The 26,630-nt window shown below is 38.3% G+C and overlaps 1 protein-coding gene across 5 annotated transcripts in view; it reads right to left on the bottom strand.

The window, feature by feature from the left end:
* nphp4 (nephronophthisis 4) overlaps positions 1–26,630 on the bottom strand; it is a 172,050-nt gene that overhangs the window by 120,517 nt on the left and 24,903 nt on the right. For 4 of the 5 annotated variants that reach the window (XM_040048010.1, XM_040048011.1, XM_040048009.1 and 1 more), the window contains 2 exons: positions 15,400–15,549; positions 8,020–8,156 (listed from right to left, as the gene is read on the bottom strand). In XM_040048010.1, coding sequence (XP_039903944.1) covers positions 8,020–8,156; positions 15,400–15,549 — 287 coding nt within the window. Of the gene's footprint in view, positions 1–8,019; positions 8,157–15,399; positions 15,550–15,658; positions 15,748–26,630 lie in introns of those variants that run through there. The other variant, XM_040048012.1, reaches the window with a different exon arrangement.

The following is a 26,630-nucleotide window of genomic DNA, read 5'->3' as shown; positions in this document are numbered from 1 at the left end:
ACTACAACTTTAAATTTCCATTAAAGAAAAGTTTAAGAAAAATATATTACGTGACAAATACTGTAATTAGCAGGTTTCAGATTGGCCAAGAATATTGCGATTGTTTGTTATTTGATATTTTCCTCCATCTATGTATATCTTCCTCATGAATACAGAAAAATGGTTCTTTACTGGTTTCAGGACAAAATAATTAAAAGCAAAACCACCTTTATAGCTTTTGCAGATTTTTTTTCCCTGATGCTTCTGAGGTTTTTTTTTCTGCAAGGCACCATTAAAAGCTGTCAGCTATTAATCAGTAAGTTTTCATGTCAGTACTTTGTGAAATCAATGTGTAGGCTGTTGTAACAGGTAATAATAACTCTACAGATGGCAACTGTCATCTCAAGGGGCGTGTGTGAGTGTGTGAAAGAGAAATGGCAAGAGAGTGTGAGAGAAAAAAAGCAGTTGAAATTATGTCCCACAAGAGTTTTGTATAAGCCAATTACCAAGTCAGTTATACAACTCCAGCATATTTCTCTTACCTTTGAAAACCGGCAAACAAAGGGAAACACTTCTGAGCTTTTATGATCATACACTTCTCACATAGCCAGGAAGAAGATGCGAGCTGGTAATTTACCTTTTTTTTCATGTTTTAACCTGTTTGATCTGTGCAATCAGGGCACACACCTACAATAGAAACCTTTGTTTTGTTTTTTGAAAGAGTCATGTAATATAGGCAGATCAAGCTTCACACACCTTTAAGTCAAATGCATCCATGACCTGTGTTCATTTTCACCCATATCAAGACAGTGAGTGAGTGAGTGAGTGAGTGAGTAAGTGAGTGAGTGAGTGAGCGAGTGAGTATGTGCTCCTACCCACGCAGTGGATGTTAGCTCCCCCATATTGAGGGTGAGTCATTCGTGGCAAGAAACAGTAGCAGCATCATTAGCATGCTGCTCTCATCCTCCCACTCCCCTACTCCTTAACAAATTTTAACTGGCACAGAGCTTCCACCGATAAATCACTGTTGCCCGACCGCTGAAACACTTCCATAATTCACCAACCAAAAATATTGAGTCAAACACACACTCATACTGCTCCCTTTCCGTTCCCCTCCCCATTTCATTCCATTTGTCCCTAAGCGTAGCGTAACACTTTCAACCACAGCACATGGAGTTCTACACCATCATGATCACATTATGTTGTCTCACAGTTGGTCCCACTTGGAAGGAACCCCTTAATGCTGAGTCCAACTATGAGCACCAACAGCACAAAAATATGTGATATCATATCATAACTTTAAAGGATAAGGTTGTTTCTCACTGACAACACACACCAGGAAGAAAAAGTCCATTTCATGTTATTTTTTTAACCCTAATCTCTCTGTAGTACTCAGATCCAAGCCTAATTATTTATATTGTAGACAACTGTTTTTTTGTTTTTTAATGAGTCACAATTCAGAATTTTCTTTGAAATTTGTTAGGGACAATTTTAACCTCAGTATTAACAGTACCAAAGGAGCATCTGTGTAACTGTGTGTTCAATATATGTGCTTAAGTAGTGTCGCACCACAGAGCTTCATTTTACAAAATTAAAAACGAGGATTTGGCTGCTCATGCAACACAGAAGAATTAATACATTGTGAGTTTTGGCATTTTTAGTTGATTTGGTAACAAACACAGAAAAGGAAATTTGTTTTGGTTATGAAATGTCTGTGTGTTATTTGTCTGTGATTTACAGCTCATATAAGGCCCTTTTAACACCACTTAGATCCCAGTCACACAGGCCTAAAAAGACTGGTGGGTCACATGGCAACTGCTCGGTAAAAACGAATATTCCCTAAACATTTGAGTAATTGCTGAGACTGCTGCCCATTACTCTCGTTAATTCCTAAGCCCCAGTCACACAGCCTTAAAGACCAGTCAGTGACTCCATGGTAACCATCCATCACTAGGGAAAAATGTGTATTCCGCAATCAGGTTGCGAGTTGTTGCAGACGGTTGCTGGCTCTTGCTAGATAAAAAAACAAACAAAAGAACAAAGACTCAGGTAGAGGTATGTGGTGCTGCAACGATAACCCTCATATGTCTTGATGCATTCTCAATCATCCAGGCAAGTAAATCTCCAACGGTTGATTCTGTTCATCTGGACGTAGCGTTTTCAGTGGGAGAAACGTTTTGTCACTCATCCAAGTGACTTCTTCAGTGTCAGCTGACTGCAGGTTTCTTATATCCTATAAAACAGTACATTTGCATAATGACTGAAATCAGCACACTGAAGGAACAATGGACCTCCCAGCCCATTGTTCATTCAGTGCCGATTGTGTCCCTTTGAGCAATATGGGTCATTTGAAACAGTAAAACTTAGTATTGTTGACAGCCCAAAATGTGATGTCCCCATATGTGGACAGCAGGTCTTTGGAGGTTAAAGTAAAAATTGTGCCTTTTGGAAAATGTTGCTTTAATGGGTAAGACAAGTTGCACTTTGACATTTATACATACATATATATACATTCCTGGTTTGTGTCGCACTTTGTCTGGTTTCAGTACAGCTCAGGAGATAGTCAGTGAGCGTTTGCAGACAAGTTGGCATCTTCTATACACAATACAGACAACCATATCTGTAGTGAGGATGTGTTTGTTCTCTTTGCTACCAGTCACATCCAGCAACCACTCACAAGCCAGTCAGAGAATATAAATTTTTGCCTAGCCACCAGGGGGTCACCAGCCAGTCTGTGTAACTGAGGCTTAAGGTGATGAGCAATAATGAGACACAAGGGCTAAATGATATTTAGGCAGCCGTATCAAAATGGATCTGAACCATCAGGTTACTTCTATACTTCCTAAAATGTAAGGTGATTTCTAGATTTAAAAAATTATAAGGTTGCTAAAAAACAAAACAAAACAAAAAAACGTAATTTTACATAATCGCCGTTTTAATAAAAATAAAAAAATGTTTCTTCAGCATTACAGTCAGGAAACAGCCAGCATGAGGTGAGTGAAATGATAATCCCTATTGAAATGATAATCAGCAGTAGCAACTCTTCCTGCAACAACAGCTCTGCAGCGACAGTGCATAAAGCAGGCTTAGTGGAATATCATCGATAAATGACATTTGTTTCTCGTGTTCCAATTTCTGAATAGTTTATCTTACAGTGTCACAGTCAGTGGTTTTGACACATATCTGACTCACACTGGTCAACTATTTTTAAGTGGCATCTGTGTTCACTAAAATGGATTTTCTGGAATTTACATAGTCCCATTTACAGTCCTCACTGGAGGCTTGGCAGCATGTAATCAATAAATGACCACAGAATGTAACACTTTAATTTCTCTATCTGGACTCAGCTTATTTTACATTTCCATACTGGCTATTCAAATTCTATAAAACTAATACTTAAAAAATTTAAATGCAATACATTGTTTTGTAAAAAATACATATATATTTATAATGATTTTCCTTGCATGTTTACAGACCTTTTAAATGCAGGTGAAAGAGTGAAATCAGTGTTTTTGCAGAATTTTTGTTTTTCAGGAGCGCTTTATTGTATTGTATGGTATTGCATGTCATCTGAAACAGTGTTCAAAGACACTCAGAGGGATTTTAAAATAATTCATGGCAGAGAGAAAGGAATCAGTTGGAAATCAATTAAGTAATAATGTCTCGATGATGTTTAAAGTTTATCTCTTTCCTGATTCAACAGCTGTGCATTTCTTGTCTTGTCTGACTTACAGTGTCTATAATCAGTTGCAGTCTATCTCCTCTAATGATTGGATCGTCAATCACTACGAAGACCTGGATCCCATGAATATTTTATGCTCGCCAACTGCATTAAACCCTGTTCTTTTGCACTGCATCAGTTACATGGGTAAGTGGCCTACAGTCAAACTGGGTTTCCTTGGAGAACAATGTGCAAGAACGCTGCTCTTGTTCAGAAATGTTCAAACAAAAAATGCTTCTTTTTTTCTTTTTCTTTTTTTAAAATACTACCGCGTCCACAGGGGCAGTCCTACTTTGAGTGAATTTTCTTCTTTTAGGACAAATGAAAACTTCCCCGAGCTTTGTTGCCACAGTCTTTCTCCGTTCATTAAATCAGCCTAAGGCATTTTGTTCTGCTTGCGGCGCGGCATTGGTCCTCCCCTGCTCTTCTCCTGCTCTTCATCATCTTCTGTTCTCTCTGCTCTTTTGATCACAAGCTAAAATGTTACATACATTCTGACAAGATCTCAGGCCCTTTCAACAAGCGCAATAGGTTTTATTGAAGATATAGGTGAGCGGGTGCTACAGGTCACTGGATGTGTAAACCTTTGGCTTTGGGGAATGTAGACAAATTCAAGCATCTCTGAAGAGTAGTGTTAATTTTTTCTCTCTCTCTTTTTTTTTTTAAACAGGGGGTCAGAGTGTGTTTGAAGAGGTCCAAGACTGCAATTTAAATTAATCTTGTGCTCATTAAACTGTTATATAAAAGTAAAGTAGCTACACTAGTCCACATAAAAAAAACACATCAACTAGGGCACAGGCTGTATAATATATGGGAAAGTGGACTGTAGAAAGAAGCAACACTGGGATAGTTTATTGAGCTAAAAATAGCAATACTTATGGGGAGATTAAGTGAAGACGATATGTTAGACAAGCAGCCAGTATAAGGATTTTGTCTCATGCTGTACTGTACATTCATCTGCTTCCCCATTCCTTTTCATTTTTGCTATTCCATTCCTGCCTCAGTATCATTTGAGCACGCTAGCATGGAGTCACACACATTCACTCTCTCACACACACACAGACACAACGGTAAAACCGAGTTGGCGTGTGAGGTGTCAGCATCACTTCAGAGACAGCTTGATGACAATCCAGCTGGAGTCACACTTTAAAGGTCACACACAGATCACACACACACCCTTTCTCTTTGTCTGTCTGTCTTTCTCTCTCTCTCTCTCTCTGTCACACACACACACATGCGCACACGTTTTAATTAAAAGCTGCAATCAAGCTGACTTCTGCATGTATTAACACCTCTTGCAGACGTGAGAATGTCGTCATATTGCTGAAGTTATAAAAGTCTGGAACATTTAACTCATCTACGCAACATAGGCTGGTTATGAGGACCTGCAAAGAACATCTCACCAAGGAGGGAAAAAAAGTGTGAATACCAATATGAGAAAATTAGTCATGCTAGCATGACACTTTGCTCACAGAGAAAAAGTTGTAGTCTACTTTCCCATATTTACACTTAGGTACGGAAATAAAATATACAGAAATAATTTCAAACTGTATGCATTCAACAAAAACTGGATTGAAATACAAGAAATATCCTTGGAAACGAGAAAGGGGACAAAACATAAAAAGGACAGAGCTGCCTGTAAATGCTTAATGATTGAAGTGCCAAAGGGAATAGGCCTGTTTGAAAAAGAAAAAAAAACTGGGTTAGTCTTTTTTTTCAGTTTTTACTGAAATATGTTTCATTAATGCAAAAGTAGTGGAGACAAAATCCTAACTGACTGTTTGATTGTACAGATCAATCAATAATGTTCTAAAGGGAGGTTTAGGGCTGCATGACCTGCATATACAAGTGTATGTAAAACCTTGTGAAATTTCAGGTCCTTAGCTCCACTAGCATTCTCTTCAATCTTCCATCATCACAAGCTGACTGTTGTGCTGGCAGTAGGTTTTGTACCTTGATACCTTTGGTCGAGTTTACAACAAGACTACTGAGGATAAGAACCACCATCCAACTATAAGTCAGCCAAAAAAATAAATGAATAAATAAAATATTTATTCTTCTGTGGATCTTTTGCATTATTGAGATTCTACACAGTTCTATCCAAAAGGAATACAACTTCTATGTAAAAAATTAGACCAATATTTATACTCGCTGTCAACTCTGTGCTGGTATATAACAACTATAAACGACCTTTTTATGGTGTGAAAAATAAGCATCTAGTTTTCACTCAAAATGAGAAAAACACTTGATTTCTGCCATATTTTTTGTCATTACTGAATTACACTGTCCTGCTATGAATGCACCAGACCAGAACCTAAAGGAGCATTATCATTAACAATGCGTAACATAGCAACAATTTGTCACAATCATCGGTATTTTACACGATGGGATGAGAACGTGTTGTGAAATTTATATGCTTCACTGTTCTTCCTATGCTGCTGTTAAGTGGCCATGTCTGTATGTCTGAACCTTTTTCCACCGGTTGTTTATAAAAAAAAAAAATTGTTTGTGTTGGCTTGTTCTTGTCACAGTACACGCATGTGTAAAAACCATAATGAGTTTGGACCTTTGTTTTCACGCTGTTATACAGATGTTGGTCCCCAGTGTCAGAACAGAAATTGTGCAAAATGTCTTTTAAATTATGCTGTCCCATTGTTTCTGGAGTAATCTACACGGGGACCTGAACTTGTCGTAACACATTACTGTGGGAGGATTTACAAAAAGTTTATATTGTTCCCTTTTTCAGTGAGATTGCTCTTGAATTTTTACTTTTTTATGACATATTACTGCATATGATGTGGATGTTGTGTTTATTTGTTTGTGCTGTGTGAGAGTTGCATTTGTGCGATTTCTTTTGCTAATAATCTGCTGTCCTCTTGGCCAGGTAACTTATGAAAACAGATTTTTTTGATCTTAGTTAGGCTATTACATGGAATGAATAAGATACTGATTATTTAACATTAACATTATAATGCAACTGTGGATTAAAAGTACAACTTCCCTGCACTGGAAAAAGTCAGCAAATGTTTCGGGCCATTTCTAATCAGATTTGATTGATAAGTACTGTTATTTTCATTTGTTTTTTTTTTATTTTGGTTTAAAATTCAGTTTAATTTCTTTTAGTTTTCAGATTAGTTTTGTTTTGATTTTAGTTTTAATTTTGGCTATTGATGGCATTTGTCAGCTTTTAAGATTTAGAAAGTCAATAACAGTACAAGAAATACAATAGACCAAACACTTGTCCTGTTTGTGTCCACAGATTTTACCAACACTGAGTTTTTCAGTTCTGCTGACTACCCTAACCTTGTTCTATACATGCAGTTTTACACACAACTGAATTCTTAAAAAAGAAGATAAACACCCATAGTGTTTTCAAGATGGCTACGATTGACAAGATCTGCCTTCTTGAAGAATTTTGGTTATTCCATCACAGACACACTTACAACAGCTCCTACTATTTGCTCCACTTAATCAAATCTACTCTCCTTTAGTCCCCTGTGTTTGAGTTTGGGGATTAAACCCAGCAGTATCAAAGAGCAGGCAGAGAGAGATATGGAGTGACAGTGTTGTCATATCAATTCCCATCCTTACTGGAGACACATCTCACTTAGGCTGAAGTGAACAGATAGGGCCTGTGCGAAGCCATTGTACATATAATTGCTAGTCCAAAGCTGCACCTGTCAAATACGGTTAACCATCTGGGTTTCCACAGACAAGAAAAAAAGAAAAGAGGATAGATAAGCTCCATTTAGTTTGGGAGGTGATGTGGCTTAAATTGCAGTGGCAGCTGTAAAAGGGCTCTGGCTCGCACACTAAAGAAACGGAAAGTGAGATAAAGGAAAGTAGGCCGGAGAAAATAATCTTGGCAGAGGTATGTCAAGGCCATCCTGGTCATCTTTAATTTGAGGAGATTGGTGAATGGCCACCTCACAAGAATGATATCAGGACTGTATGTATGCATCGTACATGTATCTTCATAAAAGGGAACCGTAAGACAATTTGCTTTTCCCAAGTAAGCACCACATATACTGTGCATTTAAGAGAAATAGGATGTAAGATGAGGAAAAGACATGCTTTATGAGTGTATATAGTTCGAAATTACACTTTGCCAGTATATTTTTTATCAATGGAATATCGTTTTTGACTGCAGTAGCAATTTAAATGCTTCCAACTGCAGAGCTGCGCATGAGAATATGGACTTTAAAGAAGATGAGACACAGATCTGTGTATTTTATGAAAAACAGTCATCTAACCTTCCCTGATGTGTCATCTGCAAAAACTATCAAGACTGTGTGTGTGTTATGAAAGCTTGGCCTTACTGTGTTCTGGCAGTCAGCATTGATCAGCTGCAGCAGCTGGCTCTCGAACTTCTCCAGGGACGGCTGAAGGGAGATGGTAAGTCTGTTCAGGGTGAAGGGCAGCGTTTTGAGCGTCTGAGGCTTCAGCAGAGCATCTCCTGATGACAGCGTGAACATAACATCAACTGACACACACGCCTCAATATTTACACGATTTTCCTCAGTCATATTTAGAGTGCTTTCCTAGCCTAAATTGATTTCTTCCCTGCTCTGTTAAATGTGTTTTCCGCTCAGAAAATGTCTGTTCCATTTGGACTACTGTGGAGGAGAAAACACCATCTAGTGTAATACATGCAAGCTACAAGTTCTGAAATACATTGCAGTACAGTTTGTTCATGACCCATTTGTAAAATTAATTTTCCATCATCCCCAGAAAATGGCATCGGAGAAGTTCGAGAAACATGAAAGACTGATTTCAAATGAAAATGCACAGCTTAAAAAAGCAGAATCACTGTGTGTATACTCTGTGTTTAATATATAAAAGTGAATGATATGCGCAACAAGCTTATTCTGGATTTTTTTCAGTTTTATGAAAGATTTATTAAAATTCTCTTCACATAAAGTAAGGACAAAACATTATGTGCAATCCTGGCAGATCAGCCAATCTCAGTGCCGCATCAGCTGATGACTCTGTTGACACCTTTCTAAAATCCAAATCAGGATATCTGCAAGCTGCGTTGCGATCCACCTCCACCCTAGCTTCTGTATTCATGCTTTATTGCACCTAATCCACATCTGTTGTTCTTGATACATTCTCTGTTCTGTGCCTGCCGTCTTGCTGCCTCTGGCTTTCAATGTATGCACAGGAAGAGCCAGAGAGATGTGTTATCCCCACCTTTAGGCTCTCATGTGTGCATGTGGAAACTGAAGAAGGTCCCGTAACAGAACCAAGTAAACTACAACTACAAACTACAGATAGCACATATGGGCCCATATGTGCTAATTGTCTTTGTAGTCCAGTTTAATTTGCAGTAGTTTCTGAAGCATCACGTAAGCTACCTTACAGCCATCAAGGAAAAAATATTTCATAACATTTGGAAGGTTCAGTGTCTCCTGATGTCAGCTGAGAATTACAGCTGTCAAGATTGATGAGCTGAAAAAGACAGTCTGAAAATTCCAGCTTTCATAGAAATTGATTCCGACCAAAGCGTCTGACAGGAAAGAGCGACAATCAGCGAGTGAGTCAGTTGGTCAGTTGTGCAGCTGCAGCTCAGAATTTCGAGCCAGCTGTCCACTAATCAAAAGTTCTATCAGCTCCTTCAGTCCGCATGCCAATTTGTCCTTGAGCAAGATATTTAACCCCATAAAATTGCTGTACTGAATTATTTCTTCTTACATTTAAAAACAATATGGAACATTTAAAGGATCTACATTATACACTGCAGTTATGGTCAGAGGTTTACATACACTAATCCTGGGCATGAATGACATTTGTATTTGAGGCCTTGATTGATTTCTTTGAACTGTCTGTTTGAAGCACGATATGCTAAAGGGCACTTAACCAAATATTAGGGGAGTCTATATAAGTATTTGAGTCTGTATGTATAATTTTAACCCTGTGTGCATTATAGAAAATACAAAATATATTCAAACTCATGCAACCATTTTTTGTTTTTCATTAAATTCATTCATGCTGTACAATTATTATATCGTGGGAAAATAAATTTTTAAGAGCACAAAATTATCATGATATTCATGTCCATGATGAGTATGAAAATGTCTGACCACAACTGCACAAACAGGACTTAAAACACATCATATAGAACAAACTGAGGACTTAAAAGTATGAAAGTGGTTAATATGTACTTATCAGCAAGTAATATAACACACTTCCAAGCAAGGGAATTTTTCAGTAGCTCAGCAGTCAGGAAAATAGTGACTGCCAGGACAGCAACAGAAAGGTTTCTGTCCTGGTTTGACATATTAAAAAGAGCTCAAAGACATGCTGCTATATCTCGCCCCTCTACATGGTCTAAGACAATTGAATCTAAGCTGGCTAACATCTTAACAGACAGATTTTGGCTGCTTGTGGAAGATGGATAGCCGTCATTTTCTGAGATATTGAGAATTTTCAAATCACATAGAAATATATGTGGCATCTAACACACTATCCCTGGTATACATCAACACAATGTTCCTTCAGCCCTGTATTGCATGTCTGTAACTGACTTGAAATAAGAGGTCATAATTAAGCTAGTTACAGATATATATATATGCGGGCGGCTCGGGTCCTCTACCAGAGGCCTGGGAGCTTGAGGGTCCTGCGCAGTATCTTAGCTGTTCCCAGGACTGCGCTCTTCTGGACAGAGATCTCCGATGTTATTCCCGGGATCTGCTGGAGCCACTCGCCTAGCTTGGGAGTCACCGCACCTAGTGCTCTGATTACCACGGGGACCACCGTTACCTTCACCCTCCACATCCTCTCGAGCTCTTCTCTGAGCCCTTGGTATATACATACATACATACATACATACATACATACATATATATACATACATATATATATATTAGGGGTGCAACGATATTTGTATCGATATTGAACCGTTCGATACAGTGCTTTCGGTTCGGTACGCATATGTATCGAACAATACAACATTTGTAATTTATTTTATCAACTTTCCTTCTGACGATGCTGTCTGTGTTGAGCGCTCAGTGAATCTGCGTTCGACTACTCCGCCTAGGCTGCACTGTCGAGCGCAGATCCACTGAGCGCTCAACACAGACAGCATAGTCAGAAGGAAGAGCGCAGGGCACCTCCCCCACCCTCATTCAGATCTGGCGTTTGGAATTATTTTGGTTTTCATGTGACGTATGACCCTGAAGGTAAGCGAGTCATGGACTAAAGTAAAACAGTATGTTGGATGTGCCATGCAATGCTCAATTACATGGGTGGGAACTAGTGTGTTAGCGCAGTTAGCTCGTTAACGTGTTGGCCGTCTAGCCCCATGCACAGGGCGATCGGCGGTAGCTCGTTAACGGAGATTTGCCGTGTTGTGGTGTTAAGGTCATTTCAACGAGATTAACCTGAAAGCACTAGTGGGAACACAACGAATATGACTGCACATTTAAGCCGACATCATCCTAGTGCAAAGACAAAAACAACAAGCATGCTACTAACTTTAGCCGAGTCATTTAGACAGCTGTTAGCACATGACTCTCCTTATGCTGCTGAGAATATAGCCCAGAAGAAGCGGATAGTATAGCTTTTATTTTGGAAAGAGACATTTCTCTGTAATAAACTCTCTTTTCCAAAGATGAGTGATTCCTCAATCAGATACAGGGCTCGCAATATCGCTAGCCCGACGTCCTGGGGCTAGCGATTTTTTTCAGTCGGGCTACCAAAATCTATCTCTTCCCTGCCCGTCAGGCTATTGTAGGAAGGAAAAATATATGTCAATGCTTTTGCATTCTTTCAGAAATGTAGCTGGGTAATTATGTCATTGGCATCGGTGAGCCACTGTCAATATGTGACATATTGAAATCGCGTTTGAATTTGCGCTTGTTTTTTTGCTTTCCCTTTGCAATCGTGCGAACTGTGTATAGAGAGCGACAGCACTGATCTGTGAGTGATGATAATTTGCGCACCAATTCCTCTGACATAGTCTTATTAATCGTTAGCTTACTATGCAAACATGACAAGTGAAATCTCCCGCAGCAAGCTTAAACATGTGAGAGGTTGATCGCGCAGAGAATCGCTGAGCTTATGTGAGTGTGTGTGTAAAAGCAGCAGGATATATATTTGACTACGATGACCTGGATGACTGAGAACCTTCACAGACAGATATATATTTTAGTTCTGCTAAGCCAAATAAGACAGGTCAGGGTGAAGAAGTGACAGCCAAAGAAAAGCTTACCACAAAACGGAGAAGTTATGACAAATCAGACTATAAGGCAAAAAGAAAGTGCAGCTTTATGGTTTCATGGACAAAATAATTTCTGTGGCTGCGATATGATGAGCTAAATAACCAGGGCTGCAGCATAAGTGGTCGCAGTGCTCATTCGCTGGGTCAAAATAAAAAAACACGCACAAGGGTTAGGTTAATTTAAAACTGTGTACTTGTGAGTTAAAATATATATTTATAATTTTAATAAATGGACAAATTAAAAGGCAGAACATTTTTTTGTATCGAAAATAAATGAACCGTGACACAAAGAGCGAACCGAACCGAAACCAGTGAGCGATCTATATGGATCGGGGAGAGAGATGATGAGCACAACAGATACAGACCTATATATTAGGCTACAGTTTGGGTGTGTCCAGAGATATATAGAAGATATAGAGAGAGAGCGACCCCTATAGAGTTGATCTCGAGATGATAGATACAGACAGACATACAGACATACAGAGATAGAGATATGTGCGGAGTTATAGGGAGATAGGGGTAGATTCTAGACACAGATATACACACAACACATACTAGCGAGGAGAGCGAGAGAGAGATGACACAGAGAGGCGCTAGTAGAGATATACACACCCTAGAGATATGAGAGTAGAGATAGATAGATGATGCGAGCTAGATATAGATAGAGATAGAGAGAGAGAGACGTATTAGAGATATATCTAGATAGAGTTGATATATAGCCACATATAGATATCATATGCTGATATCTACAACCAATAGTATATATATATATATATACTATATACTTTGATATCTCCATCTATTATACATATATACACACACACACAACACACACCACACACATACATAACAATATATATATATATATATATATATATATATATATAACATATATATTCCCATTCAGGTTTTGTAGTAGTTAGTGAAAGAATAGGGAATGCAGATATTTTATGTTATGTAACAGAACTGCTAAACTTGATTGTATTGTTGATTATCATATTCCCTTCTTTGTCATAGGCGTGTCCATGAGCTGGATCAGGGAATTCAGTCCTTTTTTAGTACATCCATTTCTTTAATGCTTTGTGGAAAGCTTTCTAATCCCAGTCACTGGAATATTTAAACCAGAGAAAGACTGAAATGCTTCTGTCAGAAAAACCAGACAAAAACAGTTTCCTTTTGAATACTTGGCGTTAATTGAATCTGAACTGAATGAAGAAAGCACTGCAGCAAACAGACGAGGTAAGAAAGTCTGAATCCACAATCACCCCTTTCAGACACAACAAAGAGTAAATAGCCAGTGTGATTGTAATCTCTTCAAGAGTAATGCAGCCACTGAGCATTTCATTGCAGCCCTTGTCTCAGGAGCGCAGAGTTGGACTGTTCTGAATGCAGTGTGAATATCAAGCCAGTGGCTGTGGTCTTAAAAGGCAGCTTAGGTCTCTGCTGCTCACAGCCCCAGAACATGAAGAGGATTAGCCTGCTACCATACCTCCCACTGACTCCCAATGATTATAGCTCTGCACTGTCAGACTTCATTACATTCCCCCTTAGAAACTCACTTTCTAAGTACTGCAGACATTTCAACTTCTGATGGAACTAAGTTTGTAAAAAAGGGAATAACTATGATGAATGTCCCGTGTGTTATTGTGACAGCTTGAAGGAGAAAAGTGAGAAGCGGTTGATCTATATAATATAAGATCAGACATGACATGTTAAATGTTTTTGACTGAGCCGTGTCATATTACTCAAGTGACATCACTCCAACTCTAAACTCACTGGGGTGTTGAAAGGGGACAAAATGTGCAACAAGTACACACAATCTGTAGTACACATGAGTGCAGGTACACCCAATAAAATTCTCAATCTGTCACAATACTTTACTAACTGGTAAGTAGCTGCACAATTATGCTCTTTAGGCTCACTTTTGCCCCTTTTACTTTCCACTGAACTAAGGTGTTGAGGCCTCAGTCCCCCAGGCCTAACTCCCCGATCTTGCTGCAGTTGCTAGGTGAAATCGGTCACAAAGAGGGTGCTACAACAAAAACCTCATGATTGCTTTGGATACTAGAAAATTGCAGCAGCCACTCATTTACATGGAAGAGGCCAACTTTTTTGTAAACTACTGCAAAAGTTGAAAAGGTTGACTGAAAAAAAAGAATGTTTGCTGTAACTTCCCACTAAAGCTAACATGTTTCAAAAGGTGCAACATTTTTTTGAAGGTTAACGGTCTCTGTTTTTTGTTTGTGTAACACTTTTCACTTTCACTACTGTTCTGCAACTATTTAGGAAGTGTTTGCAGACAAGCTGGAATCCTTCTTGAAGAATGTGAGTGACCACAGCAATTTGCTAGTGAGCAAAGCAATTGCAAGGAGTTTTCCATGAAGCATCATGTTCTTCTGTGCAACCAACTTCACCTAGCAACACCAAGCAACCTGCAGCAACCACTCGCCAGCCAAATGAGGATTACGCATTTTTCTCTAGTGACCAGTTACCAGATGGTCCTAAACACTCTCTAGGCTTGTGGTGTGTTTGGGGCTTTATCCTTCTCTCTGAAATTTTATAAGGTCTTGTACTTCATAAGTGAACTGACGCTTTAAGATGGGCAAAGGCACACCACATTAACAGCCAACCTTATTGGGGGGGTGTCTGTAGAAGCATATATTGAATAAATGAGTAAAAGGCAAAAGTAGGCTGATTAGTCAAGACAATGACTAACAAGTAACTTCTCCTGCTCACAGGCCTCATGACAGTCATTAGGATTTAATGTGTTTAAAATAATCTTAATGAGAGTAACAATCCAGCCACATAAGCTGAAGGCAAACAATTTGAATTCACCCAGCTGTAAAAACCAAAACTCAGACTTACAGATATTCAATTCATTAGGGAGCTTTCGTCTTACGCTGATCTCAAAACATATCAATATTTTTCTAAAGTAGTTCACACAATGAATATTCATACGTATTTTAACTGACATGCTGCTTTGTACTCTTGCAGGCTGACATATTAACACAAACTCTGACGAGGAGTGCATAACTAAGTACACGTGAGTACTCCTCGCCATGTACTAGATGCGCCTACTCCCAGTCATTCAAAACATGTATCTCACATCGATAAAAAAGAAAGCTTAGATGCTGCCCCTACTTGTGAAAACTGTCGTTTCCACAACACACTGCTTTCCTCCCGAGGTCCTTACATGCACATAAACTTATGTCATAAAGTTTATTGAACTCAAATAGGCACAGAATCAACTTTTCTTTCTTCAGTTTTGGTACATTGTGTGGTTGAATTTAGAACAGCTCTAGGCTTCATTTCTTTTGGTTGCATGAAGGTATGTCACAGCATGTAGCAGTCAAAGTTGGGTGAGTGACAATTATTGTGTGGTGGTGCAAGCAAAGGAAAAGAATGGGTTTCAGGGCGCAGCATGTCCTATTTAAAAGGGCCTTAAGATCCTAAAATTTCTCAGTGATGTAAAGTTTACCTGTCGGGGAAGCTACTAGTCCAGGAATGTTCTCTTCCCCGGATACAAGGACATTCTCTGGAAAGAGGTGCAAGACAGAATCCAGTGCAGGATGTTTTTTCAGGACACAGGCCAAATGTGCTCCTTCAATAATCTTCAACATATTATGATCTGCAAAAGGAGACATACAGCAAATTTACGTTGAATGTTCTGCACGCATTTCATGACAAATAGGCAAACTCTTCTTCTGAATCCAAATGAGAAAGATATGCTGTTTTACCCTGTCATTATCCTCAAGTTCCCCAGAAAAATGTTATCCATCTCCTTGGCACGATGCAATCTAATATTTCTCCAGAAGCAGGGATTCACCTGACACCCAACACACATAGACGCTTTCATTTTTCAATATTCCATTTTTGCTGTTCGTGACTTATGTGCAATGTTCCATTACACTCCAAGCATCATTTTCCAGGGCTGAAACTGAAATGACAACAATTCAACTTGGAAAACACGCTCGTCCAGAGGGGCACTGCAGCGTAGATGAGACACAAGGTATGAGCAATAAAGCAGACATCGTCATCATTCAAGGAGGTCGTCCAATGACAAGCAACAACCCACAACTCCTGCCATCAACACAAAGCACAGATCATTTGGAAGGTGAGTCAAGTGGAGTTTGATGCGCTGCGTATGTTGGTTTCCTTCAAGCCTGGCAAAGCATTGCAATCTTTCTCTCTGACAGGGTTAATGACTGCACCTTCAACAGCATCAGTAACAATCAATACATGATGCTCCATTCACTTCAGTAGCTTGTTTCAAGACAATGGCATTGAGGAACCTAAAGGTAACACATAAGCAGTAGAATATGCATATTTTTGAAAGTGGTTGCTGGAAATCACTGTGAAATCGATTGCTAAAGCTCCAGGCACACCGACCTAGAGGCTGGTCAGTGACCTGCAGTAATAACTGATCAACCCAGTTCCACCCCATCTGATCCTTGTCCTGTTTTTAATGCCCATATCTAACCTTTCATGTACAAGTGGTGACATATACCAGCAAATATATATATGTCTACAAATGGAAATAATGTTTTTTGTTTGTTTGTTTGTTTTAATGATAGTGGTCATGACTGGATATGACTGATATATAAATATAATATATAGTATATTTAAAGGGGCAAGATCTGGGTATTAGAATACAAACACAAAGAGTTTTGAAAAGCAGATGATTTACAGTCTTGTAGAACCGTAAAGTGTCAATAAACACTTAATCATATTTTACCAAATTAACAAATACTAAAAATTACCCTTATAGATATATTTTTTTTATTTAGTTATTTCGTTTCCCAAAATTATTTAATCGTAATTTTAGTTTTCATCTTAGGCGACCAAAATGTTTTGTTCCTGGCTATTATTTTCATTTAGTTTTAATTAATTATCATAACCTTGTTGCTAACTCTTCACCCACCATGTCTTCAGCCTCAAACTATTCAGGAAAAATATAAAACTGAAAAATATATTTTTACATCACAAGTTGGATCCATAACAGAGTGCTACAGTGTTTTACAAACTCTCAGGGAATCCAGGGTTCAAGATGTGATTAAAATTTAATGGGCAGATCCAACTGAAGACAGTTTAACTTTAACCTCTAACACAAATAGACTGTTTGACTTTGGTTTGCTATTGATGTTAAATTCTACCACTTTGCCTTGAAAAATGATAATTAAAAAAATTACCTTCTACATTCTTTTTCTTTTCTTTTTTTTGATTTTGTAAATTCATCACAACTTCATACAGTTAGAAAAGGCCAAACTACACTACAGTGTATGTTTCCTACATACAAGGTTAAAAATGAGCTCAGCCCTAACAGCACTGCAGTATGGTTAAAGATCTTTAATGCTTGCGAGTACTCACTCCGACAAGTAACCCCCCTGCAGTTGGGGTTTTATAGGATTACCTTTGTGTCATTTCGGATCTTCCACAGTATGAGCCCTGCCAAAATATTCTCTGCAACTCCTCCTATTCTATTTATGGATACCCTTTTGTCTGCTCTGTGGAAGGCACAATGTTGTGTTTGAAACTCTCATCAGATTTGTACATTTCCTTTTTCGCCTTGCAAAGGAGTTGTGCAAACGATTAAAGACTGTTAATGGTATATGTTAATACAAATACAATGACTGTGAATGTGCCCGCAAAAACTCAGTCTACTCTCTTCTTTAGACCAAAGCACCAGGCATCAAAATATGATGAGGCAGCACTGCAGTTATAAGAAAAACTACTCAAAATCCAGTAGTCTGGAAAAATTGCTGAATCTCAGCCACACAGAAGCTGTTTTTTCCCCTGTATGCATCAGAGTTTGGAAAATAAAAAGAACAAAGTTCACTGATATAAAAATCTATCACAAACATGTATATTTAAGCTTAAAAAAATTAAATTAAAAATAAATAAAAAAAATCAGCAAAACAAACAATGTTAGTTTTTCTCGTCCAACTGCACAGAATAATATTTTTATGAAAAGCTGTTGAAGTCCCAAAAAGGATGGACAGAACGTCCATTTCGGATGTAGACAGCTTTTCATCCATTTTCAGGGCAGCGCTAGTACCTTTATCGCTAAAGTCATTGAAAGGGGATTGAGAAGGAAAGAAGATGATGGAGTATATCACTGTGTTCCCCTCCCCTCCCTGTCTATGACTCATCCCACACAAACCCTTTAACTCTCTCTACCAGTACAAAAAAAGTGCTTATGTCAAAACCCAACAAAAAAGATGAAGTAGAAGAAGAAGAAAAGGGGTTTGGGGAAAATTCTAAGATTGTCATACTGTGTCAACTGTTCTACAGACGTTTTTAGTGGCAACAGCAGCTCTCGCTGAAAGGGTGTTTCTTACCATGAACACACAGGAGGGAGGGAAAAGTAGGATGGGCAGAGAAAGGAAAAGGGAAAAGAAACACAGAACTTTCTTGACACAGATGGTGCCCAGGTGTCTGCAACTTTTTCATCTTTTATTTCGTGTTATTCATTATGCATCAAGCTTGGGTTTCAGTCAGATGCTGTGCATAGATTAGAAAACTACCCCAAAATTTCCTTACAGCAGAGTGTGGTACCGCAGAGTCAGTTGAGCAGCAACTTGGCAAGAGATGTGAAACCGAGAAACTGGAGAGCGGGGGGGGAAAAAAAAAACAAAAAAATGGCTCGGCATCAAACAGAGGTAGTGGTTTTGGGAGAAGGTTGTGTAGAAGAAGTAATAAAGATGAGAGCTTAGGCGTTACTGAAAATCAAGCACATACAGGGGCACTTGTTAGTTTAACATTTGCTGGCTTTATATTCATTTTTTGCAGTGAATCAAACTTACTACATTAAATACATAATTCATTATGTTAGGTTACAGAGTTTTTCAGTACAAGTTAAACTATGTCATTTTGATTGGAAGAGTGTAAGAAACATCAGATCAACTTTAGTCGTTTTGTTTTTTAAGATGCTCATTTGCTTCAACTGAATGATAAATAGGTACCGCAGCAGCTTGTGTCTACAAATCAGGCTTAACTGTACTGCATTCAGGTTCAGGGTGAATCAGAGATCACGGTGTGACAGCGACAGCCATATAATACTCAGCAGTGTGAAGCAGGCGCGTAATGAATGACATCACTCAACTGTGAGGTGAGCTATTAAGGTAACTACCAGCGGGAGGGAAAGATACTGTCGTCTGAGACATGATGAAGAGGGAAATATTGTACACAAGGGTGTAGAGACCACCTGTGAGATACAAAGGGATGAGTGAGAAGAGGATCAATCGCTTTTGGGACCTTGTTAATTCTCTTTAATAAGTGCAATGTTCTGGCTGTATTTACAAGACAAGGTACTAAATCACTACCAATATGATTATTAGGATTTACTATAATTAGCACATCTGAATCATATGGACTCCTGCAGGGAGGCGATACACTGGATAAAAATCTACAGAACTACTGGTTTATCTGTCGAAACCAATTCCTTTTATTTTGACTTTTTTAATTTGTTTTCTTTAATCAGAATTTAGAGTATACTCTAAATCAAGATCTAACAGTTTCCTAATGTGTGTGCATTAAATCATAATGAAATTGGTGATATAGCTAATTACTCAGGACTATTTGGCAGAGCTGTTCAGCAGGAAATTTTTTGAGTATTTTGGGGGTTAATTTGAGCTCCCAGACTATTAACTAAGTAAATAGATTCAAATCCAAGTCATCTGGCAAGTCCAAATTTCTCTCTCAAGCCTCACATCAAAGGTTCTATTAGCTACTTGTCCACTCACATTATACTTAAAAATTTAAAACATTTATTTTATCTTAAAATGAATTCTAATAGGCCTGTGGTGATTCATCAAGTAAGTCAGATTACAAAAAACTGATGCAAATTCTTTGCTTTGCTGCCTCGTTTAAATCCACACAACAATGTACGGCTCAGTGGTCCCTCTCACGACCCGATCCAGAAACCCAGTTGGTTCTACGCATGAGAGAAAAATGTCTGTATTGCCTTTACTGTATTATGTGCACTGTCGTTTTATTTTAAAAAAATAAAACGTCATAATAACATATTTTTTAACTGTCAGGTGGCAGAATGGTGGCGCTGTGGTTAGCACTGTTGCCTCGCAGCAACTTCACATCTGCCCGAGGCGTTTCTGTGTGGAGCTTGCATGCTCTCCCTGTGTCTGCGTCTGGGTACTCCCACAGTCCAAAGGGGTTTAATTTATTGGTGATTCTAAATTGTCCATGGATGTGAACGTGAGTGTGAATGGTTGTCTGTCTCTCTGTGGGCCTGCAACAGACTGGCAGCCTGTCCAGGGTGTACCCTGCCTATGGCCCTATAGTAGCTTAGATGGGCTCCTACCTTGTTGGTGCAAATAGGCACCAGCCTATCTAGAGGAAGTTGATGTAGCTGCGACCAGTGCTGTGTTTAATCAGTTACCAAGAGATATAACAGCAAGAAAAACCTCACCATGATGATGACTTCAACCTAGCTCAATTTGAGCCTCAAGGAGTTGCATCCGATAAAAAGCATTGTTTAATTGCAAACTAAACATAGCAGTGACGAAAGCAAACACTTTTGTAGCATTTACAGCAATAACTCTGCTGAAAGCACTGAAAAACCTCCTTTTTGGCCACAGATAGGATTTTTAAGTGTGTAATTGACAAAATCTGTCATGACACAACCTTTCTATCCCCTTATGCTCAGACATACACAATAAATTAATGCATCATGGCTTCAAATAAGGCTATGCTAATATGAACACAATGTACCATCTGTGTGTCCTCTCATCACATTAACAGGTCCCCAGAGCAGCTCTCGATCCTCATTTCAGTTTTTCTTCTCTCTGCGTCTTCCCCTTTTCTCCCAGTTGGTTGAGAGGAGAAGCTTAGATCAGGCCAATGAGCATACTGCCTCCCTTCATGCTTTTATCCTTTAAGACTTTCAAAAGCCCCACGGCAACTTCCTTCCTTTCATTTTTCCTCCTTTTCCCATTTCCTGCCTCTTGACCCTGACTCCAGCACTGGAAAATGGGGGGTTTTTGACTTCTTTGCTGCCACCATTTTCTCCTGTCTTAAGCTCTCTCCAATTCAAATTGTATAATGAAACTCAATACGGAAGGACAATTGTATGCCTTTTATATGAACTGTGTTTTATAGACTAGAGCAGTGTTTAACCATTGAAGAAAACTTTATCTTCTGCTGGAAGATGAAATATGTTTATCTAAGGTGTCATGTTTTTAGAGTCATGAAACACTTTTGTTTGTCTTCTTTTAATAAGGCCAGGCTGCACTAGTCTTTTTTTCCCAACATCTGACCTTATTTATCAGATAATTTACCCTGATGTTCATTTCAATTATATGACAAGAATTAGGTGTCTTTTATTTACTTTGCCAGTGTTTGTTCAGCAAAAAACAGAAGAAAATGAATAAAACAATTCTTAAAAAAGAATTACATTTCATCACATTATGACTGAGGTACTTCACCCACAGGTGGCGCTGAAAGAGTGAAGTTAAAGCCAAAGTAGCTTGGGCTGGTGTGAAAATACTTTTGTCATATTAATCTTTTGCTTTGTCTACATCTTTGCTCCACTGGTTTTCTGATATAAAGGTCACCAAGCCTATGCCTAAAATTAGTAACAATTTAAGTGTATGTGGTCTAGTAAAAAAAAAAATCTAAATGTCAAGACAATTCACATACACTTAAAGAAAAAAAAAAAAAGATGCTTGCTTACCCAGTATCACGGGTTTCAAATAAGTCTACAGCATTTCAGAATAATAATTCTCCCCTCATTTTATCACTGAACACTGTAGGTGCTTCACATTTAAATAACCCAGTTTTGCAATCCCCATAGACTGAATACAGAAGATGGACAAAGCCCCATGTGGCATCTCATATTGGTTTGTGATCTCAGTTTTGAAGCCTGTATTTTAGCTTATCACTATCACAATACTTAGATCATACGGTAGAGGACATAGTTATGCTAGAGTTTTGCTAGAAATCCTGGTTAGTAAGATGCATCTATAGACTGTATAAGTGCATCGCCAGACATATCTGGTAATTGTTAATAGACATATAGTTAAAAAACAAGAATTTCACTCATCAAAAGTGGAGTACAGACTTTTTATAAGGTATACAAAAATAACCACACACCAATTTACATTATTTGACAGTTATAATAAAAAGACCGACACAACAGACATAGTTGAAAGCACAAGTTCACTGACCAGAATTAGCCCAGCTGAAGCCCAGCAGAACACTATCGCTACAGCTGCCTGTGTTGCCATCCATTTTACTCAACCAGAGGCAGACAGTCACTGGTTATATTGGCACTACGACCTGCCATACTAGGCATTCATTATCTTTATAAAATTATGTTGTTATAACAGACTGTGAAACTTTTAAATACATCCATTAACCTTTACTTTCTATATAAACATACACAGAACACAATTTACTGTATGTGTGGGGGGTAAAAGCTCACATTTACGTTTCAGTGGTTTTAGGTGACAGTTTTCAAATAACTGATATTCTTCACTTCAACTTAAAGTTTTCTAGAATCAAAAAAAATTACATGTTGAATGGGTTTAGAAACTTTCAGAGCATCAGTCAGCGAGGCCTGTCAGTTTTAAATGCATTTCCCGCCTTGCTTTGTATGCCATAATCTCGTAATAAGTTATATTAAAGAAATGAATCCTCTTTAATTAACTCAAAGTAATAGTGTGTTGGTCAAGTAAAAGCATAGCGTGACCATAATGTCATTTGAATGTGGCTGTAGAAATCTGTCACAACCTTAAATCCCATTTCTTTTTCTCCCGTCCAAAAGCACATGAACTTGAATTTGCTGACATTTGGATTGATTGGGTCCATTTTCAAACGTACGCTTCACTCACTCTTTCCATTGATCTATCTTTATTTTTACGTAGAGAAGAACCCCATGAATGCATTTTCCCATGAAAAATTGCAAAAAGGAAACAAAAGTTGCTACTGATTCATTTTAAGGCTTTATATTGTGATTTAGCAGACAATTCTCAGTAGATTGTTTTGATAAAGGCTGCATTTTGCTCCGCAAACAGTGGAAAGAATGTTTGTCCGGCTGAGTGTGCCTACAAATGAAGCACAAGTGGTGGCCTCAAAAAAGAAAATTAGGTCTATTGTATATAGATGGCTCAAAGTTTTCTTGATGTTTTTGAATAAGGCAGGTTCACACAGTATTTACACAGTACACACAATCACAAAGACATAAATGGAAGCAGTATAAGGTTTAATACATCAATAGACAAGAGAAAAAATACTACAGATTTTTTTGTTTATTGTAATTTTTTTTAAGCTTTTAGCACTTTCATCTTTTTTTCTCCCCCAAAGGGAGAGACTATGTAATTCCATTTGTTCATTTGTCTTTCCGTCTATCTGTCTGACAGATAGGAAAGATTTGATGCTCAAATTTTGTGTGATGGTATAAACCCATAACAGCTAAAGCGGATTTAATTTTGGTGAAAATCGGGTCAAGGTCACACACCAAATGTAAAAAGCTTTATATTATCCACAGGTTTTTCATGGATCATCTTCAAACTTCAAACCAATCTACCAGGCCTTGAGGGCATGAGTACCTCAGTTGGCTTAAGTGGTTGACCTTGACCTTGATCATTAGCTCCCAAGGTCAAAGTTGACCTTGGAAAAAAATTAAAGACACCAAATTAACTATAAGATATATGATGAAAGGCCATGGAGAGAGCTGTACGACATACTTTTTATTTTGATAAAAGTATTTGATAATCACACACTGCCTAAAACCATCACCCTTCAGCACCATGCTTGAGAGCTGGTATGAGGTGTTTGTGCTGATATGCTGTGTTTCACTTTCACCAAACATGGTACTGTGTATTATGGCCAAACATCTCCACTTTGGTCTCATCGGTCCAAGTGGCACTGTTGCAAAAGTCTTTTGTTGAGATACAACTTTGCTGCCAGATTCTTTTTTAGAAAGAACAGGATTTCTCTTGACAACCCTTCCAAACACGCTATTACAGTTCAGTCTTTTCCTAACTGCACTGTCATGAACTTTAACATTTAACATCCTAACTGGGGTAGCTCTTGGGTTTTCTTGCAATTTCTGAGCATTGCACAAACTGACCTTGGGGTGAATTTGCTGGGATGTCCACTTCTGAGAAAACTGTAGCATTGCGCTCCAGACCAGCAGGCTGTCAAAACTTATTATTTTATTCAGATGGTCACACTTACTGAAGATCAGTTAATCAAGTGTATCTATATAGCAACACCTGCCTGCTACTTACCCTTTTATTCCTAATGGAACCAGTAAGTGTGCTATTATTTTTTTCACAAGACTGCATAGAGTGCATAGAGATGGAAAAGTGATATGTTTGCTGTGTGTGGTCATTTCTGGACTAAAATGTGTGAGCCCTTAAGCTAGCAGCTTTTATAATTACTATAAGGAAACACCCTCTAATGGTTGCTATCAAGCAAGCATTAGAGGGTTTATAATGCTTGCTATCTCTGTAATATAGCAGACGTGTGGAAATCCAGCCATTTTTTATTTAAATTCATTCACTTTTATTCAATTCAACTTTTAACCCCAGACTCATTTGCAACACATCAAGACATAAAAAAAGATATTATCCTTCTCTAGAGCCACAGTATTTTCAAAAACAAAGTCAGGGAAATTACATAATGTGGAATTGCTAATGAATGAAGGGTAAAAAGAAACATCCTCTAGGGAATGATTTCTCATTATAATTCTTCCACACCATAAGACATGAATGGCCACTATAAGAACGTGCTTAATTCACTTCTGCACAAAATTTTTTTAGACACTTATTTAAAAAATAAAATAAAATAATAAAACCACTCCTAAGTATTCCATGTCACCCAGCAGATAGGGACTGCGGGTCTCTGTCACAGTGGATGAAACTAAAAGTTATTAAAAGTTAAAAAAAAAAGGCTTTGGACACAAAAGAGCTACAGCAAAAGCAGCAGCAACATGGCTCTTAAAAGAAAGAAGCAACTTTCCACTAAATAACAGGCTTACGTTTAATAATTCAGAGAGCATAACAGTCCGTTTGAGAGGAGGTTTTCTAATATTCATGTGACATGATAGCCAAGACAGGAACTCTGGCTCTCACTGGGCACCGTGTTATTCATACTGTGAGGCACGTCTGTTTTGTAATTCATAGCCTTGGCTTTAAGTCAAAGACAATTCTAGATCAACCCAGTGCTTTAGCAGAAAACCCAAGAATTATCCAAAACAACTCTAAATCTAAGGTAAACCAGATAACCAAAACTGTCAGCTTTTACCAGGGAGCGAAAACCTGCATTTTGTCTCAAAGGGGGAAAATGGCCTTGAAAAAAAACCATTGAGGTCATATAGTCAATAATCCACTGACCAAGTGCTACCTAGGAAAATATTTTCAAGGTGAAGAAGGTGTCTGCTTCAAATGTGTGGCTTAAGCAGGCTTTAGGGTCGGTACAACTGCTGGTGTCAGAAACCCCGTTACATCACACCTCTCTCCTCTCTAACATCAGGTAGGGGATGCCTCTGTCAGCCTATATAAATTTGCAAAATTGATGACTAGATCGTCTACGCTAAGAAATGCCCACTCCGGGAATCAGGTTATGTTAGACTTTCTCTTTGTCGATTTTAAAAAGGATAGGGTTATAAAAATTATGTCATAATGTACCTACAATTTATTTAATCTGTCTCTTTTTCCATTAGCACTAAAACAGTTTTGAAGTGGAAACATTTCTCCCAGGGGAAAGGATCAAAAGTTGGCAAAAGCATCTTAAAACAGGACTTTCCAAGCCTGCCAGGAGTGGCTTCACCAGAAGGAAATCCTGGAGGCTGCCCTTCTTTTGCACAAAGGTGCAGCTGCAGCCTTCTGTGACCCATGGTCCCAGACTCACTTAAAGTCTTTGAGTGAGGATTCTACCATGTAACGCTTGATGTTATGTTAATAAAACAACTGTCAGCTTGAGCACTGTCCTTGAAAATGATTCAGGTCAATTACTCGATGTTACTGTAGATGGACCTCGGAGTTGTAATCTGTCAAAAATGACATGCTTAAAAAAACTGTATATATTTTTTTAATTATTATAACTCTACTGCCTCTGCTGTAAAGTGCTCCTCTCTTTCTAGTCCTTGTTCTTAGTTTGTTACACACACACCTTTGTGGCACTTTGATGTGATCGACCAAATGGAAAATATTTCTGAAAGTTTGCGTCATGATCACTATTTTTAAACAAGATTCAAGCGCTGAGAGGCCATAAAAAAATCTTTATCATCATTACAGTATGACGTCTGGCTATCTGTCACTGCCTTTTCTCTCTTGAACACCCTCTTTCATGTAAGCTGACCAAAGTGCTATCTTTATGCGATGGTACCTGGTTAAAAAAAAAAAAGTTAAAATACTAGTTGACAAATGACACATCTTTGCGTCACTTTACATGGCAGAGGGCCCACACAATGCCTCCTGATGTCCCATCATCTCACTATAATTACTATATCTCTGATCTCTATTTCGCATTTGGCTGTCATTCTCTATTATACTGTTTATCAGCTGTAACTTTTTATTCTAGCACCAACTGCAAACAACTGTTTGATTTTCCCCACCAAAGACTTCTTTAGTCATCAGTCAAGTTTTAGTATCTCTGTGTCACTTTAGCTGACCTAAAATAACTACTGCAACTATTTTATTTTGCTTCCCTGAAATTTTGTAGCTCATAGTACAGAGCATTTAGTTT

Source organism: Simochromis diagramma, unplaced genomic scaffold (genome assembly GCF_900408965.1).
Source record: "Simochromis diagramma unplaced genomic scaffold, fSimDia1.1 OVJJ01000387.1, whole genome shotgun sequence".
Classification (NCBI taxonomy): Eukaryota; Metazoa; Chordata; class Actinopteri; order Cichliformes; family Cichlidae; genus Simochromis; species Simochromis diagramma.
The sequence above is the reverse complement of the archived record's forward strand: the minus strand, read 5'-3'. Positions and strand labels throughout refer to the sequence as shown.